Below are 21,537 nucleotides of genomic sequence, written 5' to 3' on the forward strand. Positions count from 1 at the left end.
ATTGACACGTGATCGCTGGGTAGGGCAAAACAAGAACACAGCTATTTGCACTTGCAACGATAAAGATTTAAAGCAACACTAGAAAACTGTTCCCGCTTCGGTCCCCCTACAGTCTGGAAGCGGAATTGTCCATTACATCGTCCAGTTCATTCGAACTACAGATCCGCTACCCGATCTGGCAAACTTGCATAATGTAATGTAATGGACAATTCTGCTTCCAACCTGTGTTGCTTTAATTAAAAACTCTTCACTGCTTTGAAAAGCAAAAGCAGCGTTTCACGGTTTTCTCTGGTAGGTGTCAAATCTGTTTTACCCATCGACATAGAATGAGAGTACAGCGAACAATTAACTGTATGCCGTGGTTATTTGACGAGTTCAAGAGAAAATGGCGTTTGTCGTTTGCTGTTATGGTGGCAACACATTTCAGTGTGGCCGTAAAGTGTGTCACTCACTAGTTTGAGGATTTACCAATAGAAATGTGAAGCAATTAAATCCAGCAATGCTGAATTCCTCTCTAGCAGCAAGGCAACGGACATAGGTGCACCTGAAAGCACCATGATGTCCCTGTTGTCTCCCGCACAATGGGTTTTTGTGTGGAGAGGTCTCTGAAGTGTAGATGGCGTGAACGTGGCTCTAAAGCGCTGGACCATCCTGCTATGTTGATTTGAATGGGGATGTCTGTTCTACTCTCATTCTGTTTCATGGTTTTACTGCTGACCAGCATCACTGATCGCTGTGGTTGGGTGTGATCACCGGTGTGCACCTGTAGCTGTAGCCACACCCTTAAGCTTGATTAATGGTTCTGCGGAGGCTCCACGCAGAGCTTTCACCGTAGCACCTACGTAAACGGCCTGATGTTTATACTTGTGCGTCGAGCCGGCATTTGTCTGTGTGGGGAGTGTGTGGTAGAGCAAGAGAGAGAGTGACGGTGATTACCTTGGGAGAGAGTACCGACTCTAGAGGCATAGTGGGAGAAACAAAGTGTCTCCCCTGTTCTTTCTGACCACAGTGGGAAATCTGTAGCAGGAAAAGTTAACCCTCTCCTTGATTTCATACAGTTTATGGACAGGGAGAAACAGGAAATGAGTAGGGAGAAATGCGACGCCACCAAGCAGAGCGATGTGTGTCGCCGCAACGTATGGTTACATTTTTCGCGAGGTGAACGTCAGGCTATTGCGGAGGGTCTGGCGTAGGTTTGTGTCTTCACGTACCTATGTACGTTTCACACAGAAGCATAAATCCCGCTTGGTGAGTGCACTCACTCACCCTGGAGTAATCTTTACTGCAGCAAGGTGAGAAGTTAAACCAGGAGACAAACAAAAACTTTTTGTTTTTTCTGCTGGTGTTGAGTTGCTCTTTGAGATGTCATAGTAAGGAATTTGTAAACTTTGCAAACTGCCTTTAGGCCAGGACTGATGTATGCATTGCTGTATTTTAACTGAAAACTATTTCTAATGTTTTACTTCGAAGCGTTGCATTTACATTTCAGTGATACAATATTGTACGGATTCATTAAAGGTCTGGGGATAGCACAGAAGAGGTTAACAGAAAATGTTGAAAAGAAGACAAATGACAGTGACTTCCTCGCTCGTCATAGATCTTAAGGTTTAGGAGTCAGCTTTGAGGGTTAGATGGTAGACTTTGAAAAGGAAACTTTCAGGTGATGATTCCCTCCCATGTCATAGTTGTGAAGGTCCATCAGAGTCTGGATCGCTTCCTCTACGGACGTCATCTGGATCAAGGCCATCTTACGGTCCCTGATGAGGAAAGAGCAGAGACAGAGTTGATACTATGGAAAGAAACTAGAGCCCGACCGATAAAGGATTTTTAAGGCTGATATCGATACAAATATTTGGGGATTTCAAAATCCGATATATCGGCTGATATATATATATATATATATATTTTTTTTTTTTTAAATCCAGAAACGCGTAACAAAACAAACAGACTTCCCTAACAGTTATTTGTAGTAATTCATGAGTCCTCACTAAAATAATGATAATGCAGATTAAAAATAAACTTGTTTGTTTTATTGTCACAATAGAACAGAGGAACATCAAAATATATTAAAGTTCTGATAAATAAAATGTATAAAAATACAAACTTAAGATATGAAACTTAAAGGGTTAAACACAAGTGTTGCCAACAGGGACGTTGTAGAGTGCCCTCTGGTGGACAAACTATGCAACGCCAACCCTCACAACATGGTTGAAGGGTGTTTCGTCCGTTTTTATTTAAATTTTTAAATATTCATTTATCGGCCATTATAAATGCCGATACCGATAGTTTGGAAAATGCCTAATATCGACCGATAAGATCGGCCTGCTGATATATGGACTGGCTCTAAAAGAAACCATATATCTTGTTTGTCTGCATTTTCTTCCTGGGTCGGTCAGCCTAAAGCATAACAAGCATCTTTTACGCACAAATTACAGAAGATATTATAAATGTAGGTGGTTAGATCACCTCCTTTTCATTCTTACAAGCAAAAATTGCAAGATGATCAGAGAAATATAAAAACATTCAAAGCATTTAGATGTTTTCAGGCTAGACATGTGCAGTGTCATTAAGAGCTTCATATTAAAGTGCGCCTTACTGGAAGAACTTGAAGGCCTTAACAGTTCCTCCACTGTTAGAGAACAGAAGGCGTAGATCATCCTCTCCAAGTCCATCCCTGGACATGCAAAAATAAACTATTATTGTCTTAAAGCAAAGAAGCCAAACTATTTGCTTGACTAACACAAAAAGAGCGCCATTAAACTAATATGTGTAGTGGTTGTAGTACCGGACATTGGAGAGGTGAAGTGTTGCAGAGGGAGGAAATATGTTCTGAAAGTTTTTGGATCCTGGCTTCTTAAAGCGATGGAGTGGTGAGCCAGAGAAATCTGTCCAACAAAAGCAAAATATTGACATGGTGAGAAATTATCTAATGTAACAAAAAACATTTGAATGTATTGCTATTATTATAACTTTGGCACTGCTTGACTTCTACACAACCCACAGATTTGGAAAAGAAATAAACCAGGAGTGAGAAAAACCTGTGCCAAGTATCTGTCAACTTCAATAAAAGAACTTTATTGAAGTTCGGCGCTGTGTTCCTATAAAGTTGTCAGGATCATTTTACAATTCAAAATCGATGCGCAGGCATCAACACGTGGGCTCCATTCAACAGACGTTGGTGCAGTGTTTACATTTTATATACACTGCTACAGGTAGCTACATGCTAACGTCATGGAGATGTGAAATCTTGGTTGTGATGTTAAGCATTTCTCCACAATTACAGATCACATTCCTGCTGGAACAGGTTATAGGCACGGTAAAGGTCAATGCTGCCACTGAGGTTGAATATGTCAGACTTTTAAGAATATTTTACAGTAAACGCTTTATATTACTGTATTTATTCAAAGACTTGTCATGGACATGTGCATATCTCATCTGCCTGTTGACACTGTGACACTTGTACACCACAACTACTAAATGCATAATAAGCAATTTCAAAAGGCATAAACAACAAGCTCTCCTCCAGGGTGCAGAAAAGCTCTTACCTTTAGTTAGTAGCTGGTCATCCAATCCTTCTCTGGGCAAAGCCACAGTTTGATGTTTAGACAATGTCACTCTCATTACTTTGCCAAACACCTTTTGACCATTCAAGTGGCTCATAGCTACAGGTGAGAAAAACAGAAAATATGGGCAGTGATAAGTCTAAAAGCTTGACAGCATTTCCACATTTGATGATACAGTATATCATGCTGATAGAACAATCATATCACATCCATGAAATTGTTCTATGGTAAAATGTATATTAAAAGGAAGTGGCCGATGCTACAGTTTTTTTTTTTTTTTTTTATAAAACAAGTGAACCTTAAGATTTTAACCCGATTCTACAGTGGCAATTGGATTGACTTCTACACATAGCAATGTGAGAAGATATACATATGTATTATCTTAATTTTACAATATGGTTAGGCTGAGCACAAACTACATGTCAATATTTTGTCAAAAAAGCTAGATAAGGCATGATGCTGCATTCCCATTCTTATCAGATTAAGAAAAAATGTACATTGATTTCTTGACTTTCATTTTTTAGAATTTACCTTTCATGCCATATATACATTTGAAAAATACCCAGACCAGTGGACCTAACAAGTGTGTATATCAGGACTTAAACAATCACTTCTGAATTTGATATATAAAGTCATCATGTCTTGATTAATCTCAGTTTGCAGTTCAATAGCAGTGACTGATATTGCTACTATAAGAACTCACCCAGCTGAGCCTGGTTGCCATCGGACAACTGTATCAGAGCACTGTCCTTTTTGTTGTAGAGGATCTTCACCCTCTGTACATCACCATAGACTCCTGAAGTTAGGGAGAGAGCGAGAGAGGCAGACCAAGTGAGGGAAAGAGAGAGCAAGAGAGAGAGAGAGAAAGGGTAGAGTAGAAGATTAGGAGGACAGAACAGACAGAGCAGGAGAGATGGAGCCGACGAAGATAAAGAAAGGAGAGGTGTGAAGGATGGAAGGAATAAAGTTAGTGCTAGAAAGACAAATGAAAAGAAAAGATGGAATCTTCCCATTTGACTTCAACTAGAAACTCAATCAAACACTTCTGTATAACAGAGTGGTTTAATGTTGCGACTGTCGACCAGTGAGACGGCTCAGCTGAGCTTTACCACTGACATACACCTCACACTGTTTGGCATGTGGCTGAGCGGTGATTCAGAAATTCCAGCTTGCAGCTTGGTGATTAAAAATGTAGAACCATAAGTGGACAACGTGGGGGAAAAGATATACCTTATACGAAACCTTTTCAAAGAAATTGACTGACCTATAACAGAATAGGTTGTATAGATGAACGTGTAAAGTAAATGCAGAAAAAAGACCGTAAAAAAATTAAGCTCTCTTTAGGCCTTTTATGCAGATTATTTAAGACTTTGAGAAATATCTGTGGATATCCTGGAGCAACTAAAACAGGTCCAATGAGTTCTGGACAACATTTTAAATATTGATGGGCTGGTAGACAGTGTCCATTATGAAGTGTTGTTAGTTGTAGAATGAACTGAAAAGCTGAACTGTGACTGCACTTGATTAATACAAAATCTGGAGAAAAAGACAAGAAGAGATGCTGAGGGTTTAAGAGCTAGAGTGAGTCTTAGTGAGGACACTGGACTGTCATGATCAACTTAAGCATTCATTTGGTGAGAACATAAAAACTACAATAATCCCTGCCAGATTGGAGGTTCCTGTGTTCGACACAAAACCACTGTAAACCATTTCAGAATAGCAAATGTTGAATAAATTAATCCAAAACCTGTACTCGACAGTCCATTCACAGAGTAGAGTGTTGTTGGAGAGTCTTTGGCTAAGTAGAGCTTTAGTTGTCCTTTTGTCAAGTGCTTTATGTAATTAACATGAGAAATCTGCTACAATTAAAGGTTTTCTAACTTGCTCTTTGTTAATACAAAATAAGAGCGCAATGAAAAATAAAAAAGGTTCAATAAGGTTTTTGATCCATTATGGAACACAACCCTATTCCTTCCCTTCATCTAACAGACTGCATCCTCATCGGTGTTGTTGTTGTTGGGCTTTTAAAGCTCTAGTGTGTAACTTTTTGATATTAATGAACGTCCGTTACATTCAAGCCAATGGCAAGTGAGTTGCTACAATGCTAATCAAGACTATCAGCTCCACACAACTCTCTCTGTGTTTCTCAGTATGGCTGTGTTCAGAAGATTGTGACGTCTGGGGAATTTCCTACGCAGAAGCTTGAGTCAAGATAATGACCTCTTCTGAATTTATTTTAATCCTCCGTGTAATCTTTGGCTAATACAACTGCGTGGGGGAGGGGTGGGTGCGCGCGCCATCACGGAAGGCTGTTTCATGTGGACGTGCCGACAATGTTGTTGTCATTACTTTAAGTTCCTCGTGGGGGCGACAGAAACTACACACTATAGCTTTAAGGCTCCAATTAAGTCTTTTGCTGTGCTTATTATTGTTACTGCAAACTGCCGCAGTTTCACATGAAAACGTTTTCAGCATTATTATATTTGCAGCTTTTATTGTGAAGCAGCTGCAGGAGATGCTGGCTTGGCAGTCACTAACCTCACTTATTTCAGTCTAAATGTAGATTTGGAATTTTTACACCACATTTTAATTGGAACAGAGCTTCCACAACACATGAATGATTTGAGTGTCTTTGTTCTCATCAGTTAGGAGATAAGCCGACCAAACAGACAATCTTCCAGACTCACATTTCTTTCAATGTAGAGACAGAAGATTTAAACTCTGTAGCGTACAATATGATAGAGAGAGGCTTGTAGATACAGAAAGATATAGAGGGATAGCGTGTCCACGACATCACTGAAGAAAGTGAACAAAATTGGATTAACAGAGAGAGATATACAGATAGAATAGTAGAGGTTGAACATACCGAAGAGGGTAAAGAGACTTTGAGGCGTGACCATCTTTAGAGAGAGACCGCAGAGCAGAGGACAGGAAGAGGAGGAGCAGAGGAGGAGGAAGAGGAGAGACGAAGGTAGAGATCAGACCGCCCAGCGTTTGACGAAGGGGGAGGTGGTGGTTTCCATGATGATGAGGGGTGGAGCAAAGATGGAGGGAGGGAATGGGGGATTGGGGGTTGGTGACGGGATCAAAACAGCAAACCCAAATTGGGGTTAGACCGGATTAAGTAAAGTGAAGAGTGAAGAGAGGAAAAGGAGGTGAAACAAAATTAGGGTAAACGTACATGAGAGGGGAGGGTTTTAAAAGGGAAGTGTAAAACATTTAAGGATGTATGGCCAAATAAATGTGTAAAGGGAGGAGCAGAGGAGGGAAGAAAGGAGGCGGGGAAGGGAGAAAGGAGAGGACAAAAACCAAAGCAGAGGTCAGTAAACAGAGCATCAGTGGAACATCAACGGAGTCTGAATGATTGCTGGTTCGATTCCAAACAAACACACACACAAACAAACACACTTCTTCCAGTTCTGTTATCGCACACACATTCCCTGCTGAATTCATTTGTCACTGAGGAAAAGAAAGGCTGGGAGGAAGGTAGAAAATAATACATTTAAGAATGGAAAAATTAATAAATTGAATGAAAGAGTGAGTTGCAGGAGATATCAAACCAAAGGGAGCAGCACCATGAATCAGATGGCCAACCAGATCACATGAGGTTACTGGAGGTAACAGGGGCCAAAAGGACTACGTTCTAGGATAGTGGTAGATTAGGCTGACCGAGACACGTGTAGAGCTTTATAATAAGAACATGGACATCTCACTTTTTACAATATGGGACCTTTAATTTCCACTTAAAAAGGTTTGCCAAATGAGGGTCTGAAACGCAGGCAGGTATTTAACCAACCTGAAGTTTGAAGCATGTCGATAATCATTGCCACACCACTTATCAACTAAACTAACTGAACAATTTACTCTTGTCCAGTTCAATTGCAGCAGTGCTGGAAATGAAGGACATGATATCACAGAACAGAAAAAAAAAAAAACTTCATTCTTAATCGTCACATTCCCAATTCTATTTCTGCATTTGAACCCATCCTAGTATTAGGGTTATTAGATACATCATACAGCATATGGGGAGCAACTTGGGGTTCAGTGTCTCCAACCTTGTGGTTATGGGGCGACCGCATTTAACCTCCGAGCCACAAGCCACCCAATCAAAAATACTACTTAAGCAACTGGACTTAAATTGTCAGAAATGTTAGTCTCTGAGTTTCTATGCTATGCTATCTGGAAAAAGGGTAAGTTTACTGCATGAAACGGACTAAAATCTGACCTTAGAGGTCAGTCCGTCCATTTGATGACGAAGTTGATAAAGGATGAACAAGTGACTGAAAAACTAGCCCCTGGATTCAACATTCACAACATGAACAACGGCCACACCACACTCAACCACTACCTAGCAACCAGATCGTATTTAGCCCACTCTCAAGTGTACGCAGCAGCTGCTGCTGCTCTCAAGTTCATTGGTCACCGGAGAGAACAGTATGCTGCTACTAAACAGCCAAGATACAGCTGTTGAAACCAGACTTTACCAGAAGGGGACAGAAGTGTGAAAAAAACATCACTCCACTATGGAGTCCATCTCAACAAGGAGAGGGACAAAGAGACAGAGAGAGAAGAAATCTGACAGAGAGATGTAACATACAGAGACAGATCACAGATACTGTAGGTATAGAGATTCAGATGAAAGAGTAGGTGTATATTTATAATTGCAGAAGAAACTGAAAATTGACAGAAGAAACCTACATCTAAGATAAAAGAATACAAGTATGTAGGTGTTCAGTTTAGACAAAACCACACAGCTAAAAAAAAAAAAAAAAAAACACAACAGAACTTTTAAGATCTGATATAGTTATAATGTGCGCATTAAAGTGTAGGACTGTGACAGTCCATGGAGCACACACACACACAAGTGCACGCACAGTTAAAATTGAGTTTTCAGTGTGTTGTGAAAAGTAATAACTATATCACCAATATTTAAAGGCTGAATTGTATATCTAATGATGTATTGACAAGACACATATTGTATATGTTGACACTTTATGGCCGCAATTGTCAACTATTTTCATAATCAATTAAATCGGTTTGAGTAATCTTTTTAAAGAAAAAAGTCAAAATTGTTTGATTCCAGCTTCTTAAATGTTAGTATTTCCTGACTCCTCTATGACCCTAAACTGAATATCTTTGAGTTGTGGACAAAACAAGACATTTGAGGACGTCATGCTTTTCTGACATTTTATAGACCAAACAACTAATCGATTATTCAAGAAAATAATCAACAGATTAACCAACAATGAAAATAATTGTTAGTTGCAGCCCTAATCATACTACACAGACTATATCTTGGTGGAAGTTGCATGATAAATCCTGCTGTAAAGTGGGCTAAGCTCACCTACAACCACACAGGAATTCAAACTACCATCAACTCCAGAAAATCATCCAGTAGTGTCTGTTAATTAGTTGGAATGAGTGATTTAAAGAAGAGATTGCAAATAGTCATTCACAGTTATGCTTATGGCTAGCGTACCTCTTCATTTAGGTTGGATGCCAACAGGACTCCTGACACTCCGGACCCAGACAGAGCAACACGACCAGCAGCTGCTGCCGCTGCTGCCGCAGCACTCAGAGGACTGATGGCTCCTGTTAGGAAAGCACAAGACAATATACAGGTCAGAGTCAAACTTGTAATACAGCAGCAGAAAAGTTGATTAAAACCACAACACTAAAAAGACAAAAACTTCAACTTCTCCAATAAAAAAGGTGAATGCTCCCTTCCTCGGTAGATTTATAGATTTAAAATGATAGAACAACAATTAACAATTACCCCAAAGTGCTATAGCAAAGCATGCATTTATAGAAATCTGAATGAAAAGAAGAAAATATATCCAAATCAGAGATGGTGATGAGCTTGATGCCATGGTATTAGTTAAAATGTCATTTACATGTAAGCTTTTCATCATTGTTTTGAAATAAAACCTAAGCAACCTCATCTTGATCAAAACATGCATTACTATTTTTGTGTACGTTGAAAAGGTTACATTTGCTGCAGTTCATAATTTCCCAAAGGTCAACAAAGCTGGTTAAGTAATGGACATTATCTACACTTGTCATGTAGAAGCCATTATTTAGACATAAGTAGTTTGAGCATGGTATAAACTGGGTTAAACGACTCAAATCCTTGACTCAATCCTATCCACCCCAACCCAACAATGTAGTCAGTGTAATTAAGGATTATGCACTTTCCCACTTAAATGTAATTAAAACCTAAATTACATACAAAGAGAACATGAAAATAAGGAAACGCCCGGTGGGATTTCAGAACTTTAAAATAAAAACACAGATTAGTACTGCATATTGTTTCTTCCAGTGGACACGTAGGTAGTGAACATGTAAGTATATACTGTAATTCTGACCAGTTTACAGCCTATAGGGGCAGGAGTTAGTGTGATATGAGGGGAGTGGCAAAACTCTCACCAAGCCATGCATTAGCAATTAAACCTTTGTGTTGTCGTCGTGTCAAATTGACCCGTTTTCAATTTTTGTTTTATAATCAGAAAATATGGGACGTAGAAATAAGCGCTGAAAATGTGTAGAAGAAAAATTTAACAATTTAAAACAAAAAATCATATCATATCATTAACATGGCAAATTCCACCAACGCAAATAAAGAAAATAGACCTTTAATCTAATTTCTTTTAAAAACACCTTGCATTAATATTATACTGCTTTCTGTTCCAACAGACATTAACTTTTGCATTCACCAGATTTTTCATTATATTCAAGGCTAGTAAATTTGATTATGTGCATGATCTGCTACTTTGCATATGTAAAGGATTTCACCATACAACAATGTCTCAAGAAACATCAATTTTTATGACGACTTCAATAAACTAACGGTAACTTTTAGTGCCAATACACACAGAAAGTAAACGGATTCTCCACCACAAAGGCATTTTTCCACCTCAATTTGGAGACTGATTAAGTGATAGCTAGCAGAGAAACCTCAGTTTAAAAATCAAATATATCAATATCTCCTGAATTAATTTAGGCTAATGACTTCCAGTAGACAAGCATGGAAATATGTAATATAGAAAACTGCCTTGTACCCAGTCACTTACAAAAATGATTAAATTCCAGCTAATCATCCATCCTAAAGCCAGTATCTGCCTCATCTGTTAATTTAGCCGTAATATAAACAAACCTCTAAAGCCACTGAGAGAAAATCCACCCTGGCACATTGAGACAGCCATAACATGATATGACAAGAGACAGGACAGCAGCATGACAGAAAACAGCAAAGACAGAGTGATGGAAAAACACAATTAAGGAAAAAGAAAAAAAATCTGTACCTCCACCCTGCGAGAGGGAGAGAGAAGATGAGTAACCTCCTCCACTAGAGTAGGAAGCTAGCGCTCCAGATGGGGTACCTACAAGACAATGACAACTAGATTTATACCACAAAACACTTCTCTAACCTCACACCAGAGAGTACAATTATCACAAGAAATCCATCCAGCCTAAGTCAGTAAAATATTAAAACCGTAACAATGTTACGCCATAGTGAGTAAATATTATCAATAAGTCAAATATTTATCTAAAATTACACATGGAATTCAGTTTAACTAATTATCTGGAATATAGCATACTAATATGTCAAAATACAAAACAAACATGGGACTTTAAGTCAAATATGCCAAAAAAAAAATATTGAAATCACAAATAAATGGGCTTTTCCACCTTTAATGGACAGGACAGCTAGGTGAGAAAGGGGAGTGTAGACCTTTGCGTCGAGGCATCAACCTCATATATATATATATATATATATATATATATATATATATATATATATATATATATATATATATATATATATATATATATATATATATATATATATATATATATATATGCGCCTGCTCTACCAACTGAGCCAACCCGGCCACACAAATACTGTATTTTGAGGTGTCATAATTACTTCCCAATATATGTAGCCAAACCTTTTAACTGTTTTTCTGACACTGTGGCGTGTGTGCATTCTGTCAGAGGGTGTGGTAGTGCATGAACACATTTTTTTTTTTTTCATGCCTGTGGTAGGGCTTTGCTAAACGTATGGAGACTACATTACCACTAGAACCGGCATAGCCATAGGTTGGTGTAAATGAGCGTGATCAGATGGCAGGTTGTGTGTCAATTGTTGACCTGAAAGATGCTCTGTGCACAGGAGAGATGGAGAGACAATATAAATGCTGAGGAGACTTATTGTCGTTCTTTCGTTTAACAAAATGTGATAATGTCATCATTGTCACTGGGATTACAATTACCATTTAGTTTAGTTTACTTGTCAAAATAAATACAATGTTTCAGCATTTCTTCCCAGCCTTTTAGTTTTTACGCTGCAGGTTATATGCGGCTTACAACTTAGAACGGCATCAGACAGAACCAAATAAATGTGTTTTTATTTGCAGGAGTTGCTCACAATAACCTCAGAGATTTTGTGTTGACTCAACTGACTGGATTATTAGTGCATCGGGTGGCAGTGTGAAAATATAGTTTCGTAGATAGCACATTGTACACTGCTAAGAGTACACCAGTTGCTGTGTGGGTTCAAGCTGTCCACATAATATCCATTCCAGTGTTTCCCATATATATATATATATATATATATATATATATATATATATATATATATATATATATATATATATATATATATATATATATATATATATATATATATATATATATACACACACACACACACACACACACACTCTGCACCAGCGTGAACTGTAGCGGCACACCGCCGCGAGTCCATCGACGAGGCAAGTGTCTGTGGTTAGTTCATGTCTGGGGACGAATGTGATTGGTTTACAGAAATACAAACGAGCCAAAGTGTTTTTCCCCTATCCCAGAATAGATAGGTGATGTATGTTTGCTGGAAGTGCCGTCATGTAGCATTACATGTGGATTAAGCACTGCGCTGGACCTACAGTACAGGCCAAAAGTTTGGACACACCTTCTCATTCAATGGGTTTCTTTATTATCATGACCATTTACATTGTAGATTCTCACTGAAGGCATCAAAACTATGAATGAACTTAACAAGTTCATGGAGTTATGTACTTAACAAAAGAAGTCTGAAATAACTGAAAACAGGTCTTATATTTTAGATTCCTCAAAGTAGCCACCCCTTGCTTTTTTGATAGCGCTGCAAACCCTTGGTGTTCTCTCAATGAGCTTAATGAGGTAGTCACCTGAAATGGTTTTCACTTCACAGGTGTGCCTTGTCAGGGTTAATTAGTGGATTTTTTTCCCTTATTAATAAAAAAGCAAAGGGTGGCTACTTTTAAGAATCTAAAATATAAGAAATGTTTTCAGTTATTTCACACTTTTTCTGTTAAGTACATAATTCCATATGTGTTCATTCATAGTTTTGATGCCTTCAGTGAGAATCTTCAATGTAAATAGAAAATAAAAGGAAACGCATTTGAATGAGAAGTTGTGTCCAAACTTTTGGCCTGTACTGTAGGTGCCAGAACTGTAAGAAGTTCTCTTTTGAGATGTTTAGAGACTAAATAGTCTCAGTCTACCTTATAGAATAAAAGTGTATTTGTTAATCAAATCTTTCTCCTGGTTTGCTTGTCATTTGACATTGTAACAAACCCACAATCACATCCTGATGAAAAAACAGTAACAAAGACCTCTGGAACAGATAAAGATATACATTAAAGGGTGAATAAATAAATAAATAAGAGTGATTCCACAGTACAGAGAAATGATTGTCTTTGCCGTTGCCTCCATCATGAGCTAGTTAACGCCGGGTACACACCACACGGGAATCAAGCCGATTTCGCTGTGGAGGACACTGTGGTCAGGGATCACTCAGCTTCTGCGTTATGTTATGTTTTGTGTTGTTTCTAGGACTGCCCCCTAAAAGTCTAGAAGACCCTGAGTCGACTTGAAACATGTTGTTAGTCGAATCACTGCACTATTTGTTTTGGCTGCATTATTGTACACAGAGCAAGCAGGTTGTAAGTCTTGACTCAAAATGACCTCACCACAAAGTTAAGTAGGAGGAAGTAGAGAAGGGTGAAACGGGGAGCAGCGGCGCTGGTGTCTGTTGGCTGCAACAAAGCTCTGAGCTCCGGTGTTGAATGTCAGCGAAGTTGCCTAAACTACTTTTTATGTGATCAGCTGCTAGAATTTTATAACTGGACTATGACCAGGACGCACAACTTTTCTGTGAATGTGTGGTAAAAATGAACAAATACATTTAAAAAAAGGGGTCTTATGGGTAAAACATAAATGCAGGCTGATATAGGAGTTTAATGTGGGTGATGCTGAGCAGTGGGAGTAAAACAAATATATTTACCATTTTCGTAGGTAAGGTGTATTAATTAAAAAGACATCAGTGATAATTGTAAGTGTTTATAAAAAAAATGATATATATATATATATTTTTTTATTTTTTTTCAGGACACTTGCAGCTTATTTCTTACTAACTGTGGAGCTAAGTTCAAGTAGTCTGGGTTTGTAATACTGTTCGCTGCTCTTTCCTACAGCAATTCCATGTGTCTTGTTCTATGTCTACCAGAGCAGACAGATGTTATAAGTGTGGTGTGTGGTGCACACACACTCTTAGGCAGCAATACCAGCAAAGGAATGACCTACAGGGGGAGTGGGGGTCTTTAATTCAGTGCATAGATGGGGCCATCTGTGTGACAGTATTATGGATACCCAGGAGGGAGATATGAATGGATGCGGTGTAGATAGAGGTGTATATACCCAATAAAGAATGATCCTTGTTGGCTGTCTCTCCGTCTCCAGTAGGAAGGTCAGGTCTGGTGTAATCTCGACTCTTATCATTGTTGTATTTGACGTTGAGGTTGACGAGTTTACTGAAGTCTATCCGCAGAGTACAGCATGAATTATAGATGTTCTGTCCATCCAAAGACTGGAGTAGAAGTAGGGAAAGGGGGAGAATCATATTGATGTTTAAATAATCTGATAATTGTAAATATGATAATAATAATAAAAAAAAATGATAATAAAATGTTTTTTGTTTTTACATAAACAACTTTTGGACCCCCTATATTAGTTTTTTTATTTCAAGAATTGTGACCAAGATACTTACTAAGCGGGACATTAAACAGTTATGAATCAGCCAGGCCATCGGTCTAGCTCTAATGCCAAGAAGGTTAAAAGGGATAAAAAGGTAAGTTGACAGCCTAATTGGAAAGTTGGCAGAATGAGACAGAAGACTTCTGCTAATTCACTGAGAATAAATTGGGTTATTGTACTACAAATATTGGATATTAAAACCCGTTATTGCATAGTAAAAAATAAGATTAAAATCTAAATTTGTTGTTTAGACTTTCAACAAGGGATTTTAGTATAAAAAGCTTGAGCTATGTCAAACTTCAACCCCTCCACCTTGCCTCTTTATGAACTCATTTTAATGCAAAAACACAGAAGAAGAAAACATTGTTTTGCCTTCTTTTATCTAGGAAAAACTACAGTAAATGCTATGGTTACTGTCACAGTTTCACGGTTTTGTGCTTTTAGAGACAACAGCTAAGACTTACCAGATATCCCTCTAAGCCAATGACGCACTGTCAAAGATTCATAATTGTGCAATTGTCAAACGCTAACAAAAGAACCAAAGACCTGTCCACCTGTTGTTGCTTTATTTTCTACTGGTTGTTGTGTGTAACGGGCAGAATTTCCGTGTGTGTGATCCTACCAGTTTAGCTTGCTGTGCATTGACGGGATCGCTGAATTGCAGAAGAGCCTGAAACTGGTTGTTCTTGGTGAAGGTTATAATCTTCATTACTGTCCCAAACTTACTGAAGATCTGGAAGAATCAAATCATTTATAGAGAATTAGACAGAAACATGACCAAGCTTGATTTAAATTTCAGTTCACTAAACTTAATTTTAACATTTTTGTTTAAAGCTATGCAGACACACAATCATTATGACAATTAGAAGTCAAACAATATGCGCTTTTGAAAGGCATCATGCTAAATTACACTTCTTATTTATTTTACTCTCTAGAGAGGCTTTTTTTGCTTTACAGATGCAGATTTTTAATTTTTTAATACCAAGGTCAATACCAAGAAAATAGAAATCTTGAGTATGGGGCATGTGTACTAATCTGAATGGAGGATATAAACAACATGTTCAGTTTTACCTGTTGTAGAACATCCAGTGTCACAGGATAAAACATGTTGTCGATGATAATTCGCAGGACAGGGCTGGGGGGTGGAGCTAGGTCCAAAACTCCAGGGTCAGAGGATGGAGAACTTCCATCCTGAACTGCTGACACGGCCTGCAACACTGCCTGGGCTCTCTGGGTGGAACGAAAAAAAAAAAAAAAAAAAAAACACAATTGGGGAAAGGCGACAAGTTCTACACCAGTCTAACCCTGGTTTGTTTTAAGGATAGTGTTTAGTGTACAAATATATCTATGCGTATACCTGGTTCAGAGCAGAGTCTGTTTTCAGTTCCTTATGGTTAGAGTACTGGATGAAGACAGGAGTGTTTCTGACCTAAACAGAATAAGATCCATAAAATACAAAATTCAGTCAGTAGCACTTACAACAAGAGATTACAACAGAGATTATTCATAATGTGGTTTCAGGATTGGACACTGATGTATTTCGGACCTGTGGCGTGACAGCTGTGTAGTAGTTCACCATAGTAATGGCTGCTTCTTCTGTACCCAACTCTAGAAACGCCTGGAAAAACACAGTATTATTAAGCTTTAGCAGAATAACAAATACCCTCCATGACCTTTTCCCGTTTAGTAAAGGAGAACATTATTCAGTCGAAGCTAAATGTCATTACAAGACCGTTCTTGTTTCATCTTCACCAAGTATTTGCCGATATGGAATTTTGGGATAGTTTACCTGGTTTTTCCCCTTCAGCATTAGTATATTGGTGACTTTTCCAAAGGGCAGCCCCAAAGCAATGACTTCAGTCTCGGACACTTCATTGGGAAGTTTCCTGATGTGGAGAACTCTGGAGGGAGGGGATTCCTCCAAACGCTGTTTCTTACTGTCACTGCCGTTCGCTGAACATGAACACAGACAATAAAGATAAATTATCACGGTGACACAACTTTAGATTAAAGAAGAAGTCAGAGTAAAGCACAGTGTAAATAGTAAAAATTAATGACTAAGCTCCATTAAGCTGCTTCAGTTTTAGGGTAAGATTCCTGGCTCACTGGGACACTTGAAAAGAATAGAACCATCATTAATGTTGTAAGTAACACCTGTGCTTTTCCTACTACGAAAAGTAAAAATGTCTGCTGGGAAAATGGCCTTTTGGGTTGTTATTCCATTATTCGGTCAGAAAAACAATGTGCAACTATTTTAATACTCAATTTATATTAGCTGTAGGACTGTCCTCGACTAAAGAAATTCTTAGTCGACTAACACTTATAGGATTTTGTCGACTAATCGATTAGTTGATTTAATTGACAGAGCTGTGAGCTTTGAGAGGTGGTTAAGACTAGAAAAGCACAATATAAATGTAGTTAATTAACCATCTGTAAAACTGAGTTTCTCCACAATTAATCCTGCAAAAGCACCACTTTAAATATTGTGTTTACCATAAATGTGCTCATGAGTTTCTTGGAAATGAGTAATTAAGCATGAATAAGCATAAAAAATGACTAATCGACTAAAGAAATCTTAGGTCGACTAAGACCAAAACGACCGATTAGTCGACTAATTGACTAAGAGGTGGCAGCCCTAATTAGTTGGTTTATTTTATTCATATTTCCAGCAAAAAAAGCCAAATATTCCCTTGTTCCAGCTTTTCAATTGTCTGGTTGTTGTATTTTTTGTTGTGTAGTTTGTCTGTGGGTATTTAAGTGTGTGATTCAGACAAAACCTAAAAAGTGATGATGTCACTTGGGGCATTAGAAAATCTCTGTTTGTAGACAAATGATTAATCAAGAAAATAACAATTACTTACAATTTGTCAACTTACAGATAGAGGAAGTAAAATTAATTTACTGATTCAGTTTCTATTGAAAAGCATTGCTTTTCTGCGTTTTTCACCATACCAGTCCATTTCTGACCATTTTGGTGCTATGAGTTGCCCTCAGCCAGCCTTGCACTGGCATCCCTTCAGGATTTCATCTTTTGAAATGCCAAAATTACTTTGTTTGCTTTTAATCATATTCAGGATGTGATTTTTACATGTAACATACAGTAACCTGGTTATTCAGCTCCATTTATACATGATATTCTCTAGGTTTTTGATCATCTTTGCAGGGATGCTATTCACTCATCCAAATCCCAGACAGCCTCTGTCATTTATGGACCCACTGAGGTTCAGATCCCACCCATCAAAACCCTTTCTGACCACTTCCCCATGTACTAAAAACATTTTGGATTCCATCTTTAACCAATGGTGGGTTGTGTTTACCAATCTATTCCAAGTTTAGATTGAATTTACCGGTCAAAGAGTTGGGGCTGCTACTGTACATGTTGAGCTCATCTGAGCCTCTCTGAAAAAACAAGAAAAAAAGATGAAGAAATTAAACTTTGATTTACATCCCAACTTCTGAGAAATTCCAAAATATTACTATTACAGGAAGAGTGACAAAGTACTACCAAACATACATCAAACACTATACTGTATAATCTCTGTCTGCCTTATTTATTAACATCCCACAAAGTTTAACACAAATCTTTTTAGTAATGTTATCTTGTAACATCACAACAAAACACACAAAAAAAAGGTATTAAATCTATTTACCCACCCTATACTAAAAGGTAACTACTTTACATCCAGTCCATTTGTGAACAACACAATGTAGACCTAATAAATGCAAATGTGTTTAAGTAAAGATAGTATAAAAGTAAGTCTGCTTGCCTTCACACCAACCGCAACATCACTGTTAATGAAGAGAATGCAGGGACATGGAAAAAGAAAAAAAAGAAATGCAAATGAGGTTATCTCAAATTCTCAAGAAAAATAAATAAATTCAAAGGGAGACTGCTGCTGTTTAAAGTTTATCCTGGATGAAAATGTTGTTGCATATCACTTTAAGTGTGTAACAGTTTAACACATTTAGAAGAAAAATCATGCAATATAGGAGGTTTAAAAGTTTTTTTTAGACTTTAGACTTTTTTTAGACTGGTTCTTCAACTCACTGGTGTCGGCTAATTTAACCCATATTTGCATAATTTTTATGGGTTGCCAACACCTAATAAACTGTGATAAAATCATGCTGACACATGCTAAACAACATTTTAAATACCATTATGGAAGCTAACCTGCTTTAGACACACCCAATACAATCTGAAGACCTAAATAGTATCACATATTCTTAGTTTAGCTATTCTAGATATTTGAAACTTAGAGTCGCAAATAAGTATTAACCTATTCAGTTGCTTATCAATTTAACGTTACATGACAAATAAATACCGTAAGCTGGTTTTTGTTACATTATTGTGTTGTTTTGTGTGTCCTTTCTGCAAATATGGTAGATATATATTAATGTTTAAGTCAATTTTTCTCATAATTAAATAACGTTGTATAACGGGCAGAGGCGTGTAGCATAGGCTACAGTAGCTCCGAACAAAGGACCCCAACTGACAGGTGCACGACGTACCATGTCGGATATCACACAGGGTTAATAGCTTAGTAACGTTACACTAATGCTAACCGACGATAATTGTCAACATTTATCATACGGAGATTGAACCCATACATTCCCCTCTAGCTAACGTTGCGTTAATCTAAAGTTAGCTAACGTTAACATTTATTTTTCGCATGAGAAGGTGATATGTTGAACTGGATTAACGTTGTTAACATTACCTCTTGCCAACTAGCTAGCTGGCTTGTTAACGTTAACGATCATTGCCGAAGTTAGAAGGCCCAAATAATACGTAAAGCATGCTCTTGGGTCATGCACGTTTCCCTAAAAGCCAGACAACACTGGAGTAACGTTACCACAATTCGTTGCTGTCTAATGTTAGCTAACGTCGAGCTTCGTAATGTACAGTATCAAGGTTCGCAGCATAGCTAATAGCTAGCATATCTTCATTTTTTAAGCAGGGAGAACGGTTCATTCCGTCTGTATCACATGCACCGCTGTGGAAAGTGTATCTAGAAGCATCAGTTGTGATATAAACAAATTTACCCGTCCATTGCAGCTCTTTGTCCTCTTCTGTCTGTTGATATTTCAGCACAATTTGATGCCTGCAAAATGGGCGTTCTTTTTCTTCTTCTTGTCTTGTAATGGCTATTGGCAACCAACAGTAACTTTAGGCGCATTACCGCCACCATCTGCTTAGGAGGGGGTGGCTCAGAGGGTGACTGACTCATCAATAAAGACCATCGATGTATTATATCAACAAATGCTTTGGTCTGATCAACTGAAGTACATTTCCAGGATAATTTTCTGACATCCGTTGCATCCTACACCTTCCGCTCTGTATGTTGTCGTTCTCAAAAAGCCTTCGCTTCGCGAAACAACAAACTTCGAACTAGAAAGGTACACGCCAAAAATTGCATGTTTTCAGGAAAATATCGATGGCAATAAGGCAGGCAGGCCTGCTTGGTTCTTTCGGGAATGATTGTAAAGATTAACAAAGAATATTTTTACGGCATTTACTATCTAACTGGGACATTTTGGGACCGATTTGTGGGGATAGCTATGAACGAACGAAGTAGGCTACACCAAGCATACACTGGTAAGAGCAAATAAGCAAATTTTACATGCAAAACCTTGTTTACATAGGCAGGCAGCAGGGGCTAGCTCGTGAACCTTTCGTCTGTATCTCTTTAGCTAAATATCTCGCCTTGTGTTTAACACAGAATGACATTGTAGGCTACTGTCGCAGAGCGGACATATAAAATAGACCTAATCCCACACTTGTTACAGCAGCTCAAGAAAAATTCATACACATCAAAATAAGACAAATACACATTAAATAGACATCTGGAAAATATACAAAAAGTATTATAAGAAATAGAATAAGAGTAATGATAATAATAATAATAATAATAATAATAATACACTATAAACCCCCTTATTATAAACAGACAGGTAAAACATATATATAAATAGAAATACAAATGAGTAAAGTGCGGATGAATAGAAATGGCATATTGCACAGTAGGTGACAGAGTAATAAATAAATATGCATCGTGCAGAATATTGTCATGTGATGGCTCATGTAGAATCAGCTGGCAGTGCTACATTATAATGTTGTATTGAAGAGTCTGAGTGCTGCTGGAATAAAGGACGGACGGACGTGTGTGTGTGTGTGTGTGTGTGTGTGTGTGTGTGTGTGTGTGTGTGTGTGTGTGTGTGTGTGTTGGGGGTGTTGCAGTGGAAATTAAACTGTGGCAACCAGCAGATTAGTGGGAAACCCTAAATTTCAAAGCACCCTCACTGAAAAGTTGTGCAACCCCATAGAACCAGCAAAAGAAAATCTCTGGCGCCACAAATGGTCACGAACCCATATTCTGTTTAAGTGCACACACAATTTGTGTGATGAGGGGATTATTTGTAATGAGGATTTGCATTTTTCATAAGAAATTAGCTGTTTGTTTCGGTGATAGCACTCCTTCCCTCCGTGCTGTTTATTCATTGCATTAGCTGGACTAATAGCATCTTTTGTGTTTGTTTCAGAGCTGGAATTGTTATAGCTAATGTTTGCAGTACTATAGGAGACATTATGTTAGGCCAGTAGTTAGCTTTTTTTCCAACGATGGAAGGTGCGTCAGAGATTTAAGAGTCACGATTCGATATTAATCGTAATCATTTTTATTTTCACCACCAACTTTTGGTGTGAGTATAATAAAATATGGTTATTTATGGTGGAGGTATAGGGCCATGCATCACTGAGGGAGGTTCTACATGGAGGGTCAAGGTAAATATTTGTAGCTTTTGGGAGGGTCAAACAAAGAAAAAATGAAGTCACACCCAAGACCTCCTCCCACCCCTACTCCGATAAATAACGAACAGTCCATATTCTTTAAGCAGTTACAGACAT

The 21,537-nt window shown here is 38.0% G+C and overlaps 1 protein-coding gene across 2 annotated transcripts; it reads right to left on the bottom strand.

Moving 5' to 3' along the window:
* Positions 1 to 1,424: 1,424 nt before the first annotated feature.
* On the bottom strand, positions 1,425 to 20,019 carry LOC114565479 (polypyrimidine tract-binding protein 2). 2 transcript variants are annotated; one of them, XM_028593551.1, is made up of 17 exons: positions 19,677 to 20,019; positions 18,404 to 18,425; positions 17,984 to 18,035; positions 16,426 to 16,589; positions 16,183 to 16,254; positions 15,994 to 16,065; positions 15,708 to 15,866; positions 15,259 to 15,369; positions 14,301 to 14,469; positions 10,865 to 10,942; positions 9,043 to 9,155; positions 6,430 to 6,463; positions 4,267 to 4,359; positions 3,546 to 3,662; positions 2,786 to 2,885; positions 2,597 to 2,674; positions 1,425 to 1,757 (listed from the first exon to the last, which is right to left on the bottom strand). In XM_028593551.1, exons 1-17 carry the CDS (start codon positions 19,859 to 19,861, stop codon positions 1,628 to 1,630), a joined length of 1,749 nt encoding a protein of 582 aa, XP_028449352.1. In that variant the 5' UTR covers positions 19,862 to 20,019; the 3' UTR covers positions 1,425 to 1,627. The 2 variants fall into 2 exon arrangements, with proteins under 2 accessions (XP_028449352.1, XP_028449353.1); XM_028593552.1 differs by lacking the exon at positions 10,865 to 10,942.
* Positions 20,020 to 21,537: the final 1,518 nt, after the last annotated feature.

Source organism: Perca flavescens, chromosome 12 (assembly GCF_004354835.1).
Source record: "Perca flavescens isolate YP-PL-M2 chromosome 12, PFLA_1.0, whole genome shotgun sequence".
NCBI classification, from domain to species: domain Eukaryota; kingdom Metazoa; phylum Chordata; class Actinopteri; order Perciformes; family Percidae; genus Perca; species Perca flavescens.

Coding starts and splice junctions, on each gene's coding strand:
- LOC114565479 (XM_028593551.1), bottom strand. CDS start 19,861: ATGAGTCAGTCACCCTCTGAGCCACCCCCTCCTAAGCAGATGGTGGCG. Junction 16,255..16,425: donor TGCTGAAGGGGAAAAACCAG/GTAAACTATCCC, acceptor GTGTTTTTCCAG/GCGTTTCTAGAGTTGGGTAC. Junction 4,360..6,429: donor AAGTCTCTTTACCCTCTTCG/GTATGTTCAACC, acceptor CCCTAACTTCAG/GAGTCTATGGTGATGTACAG.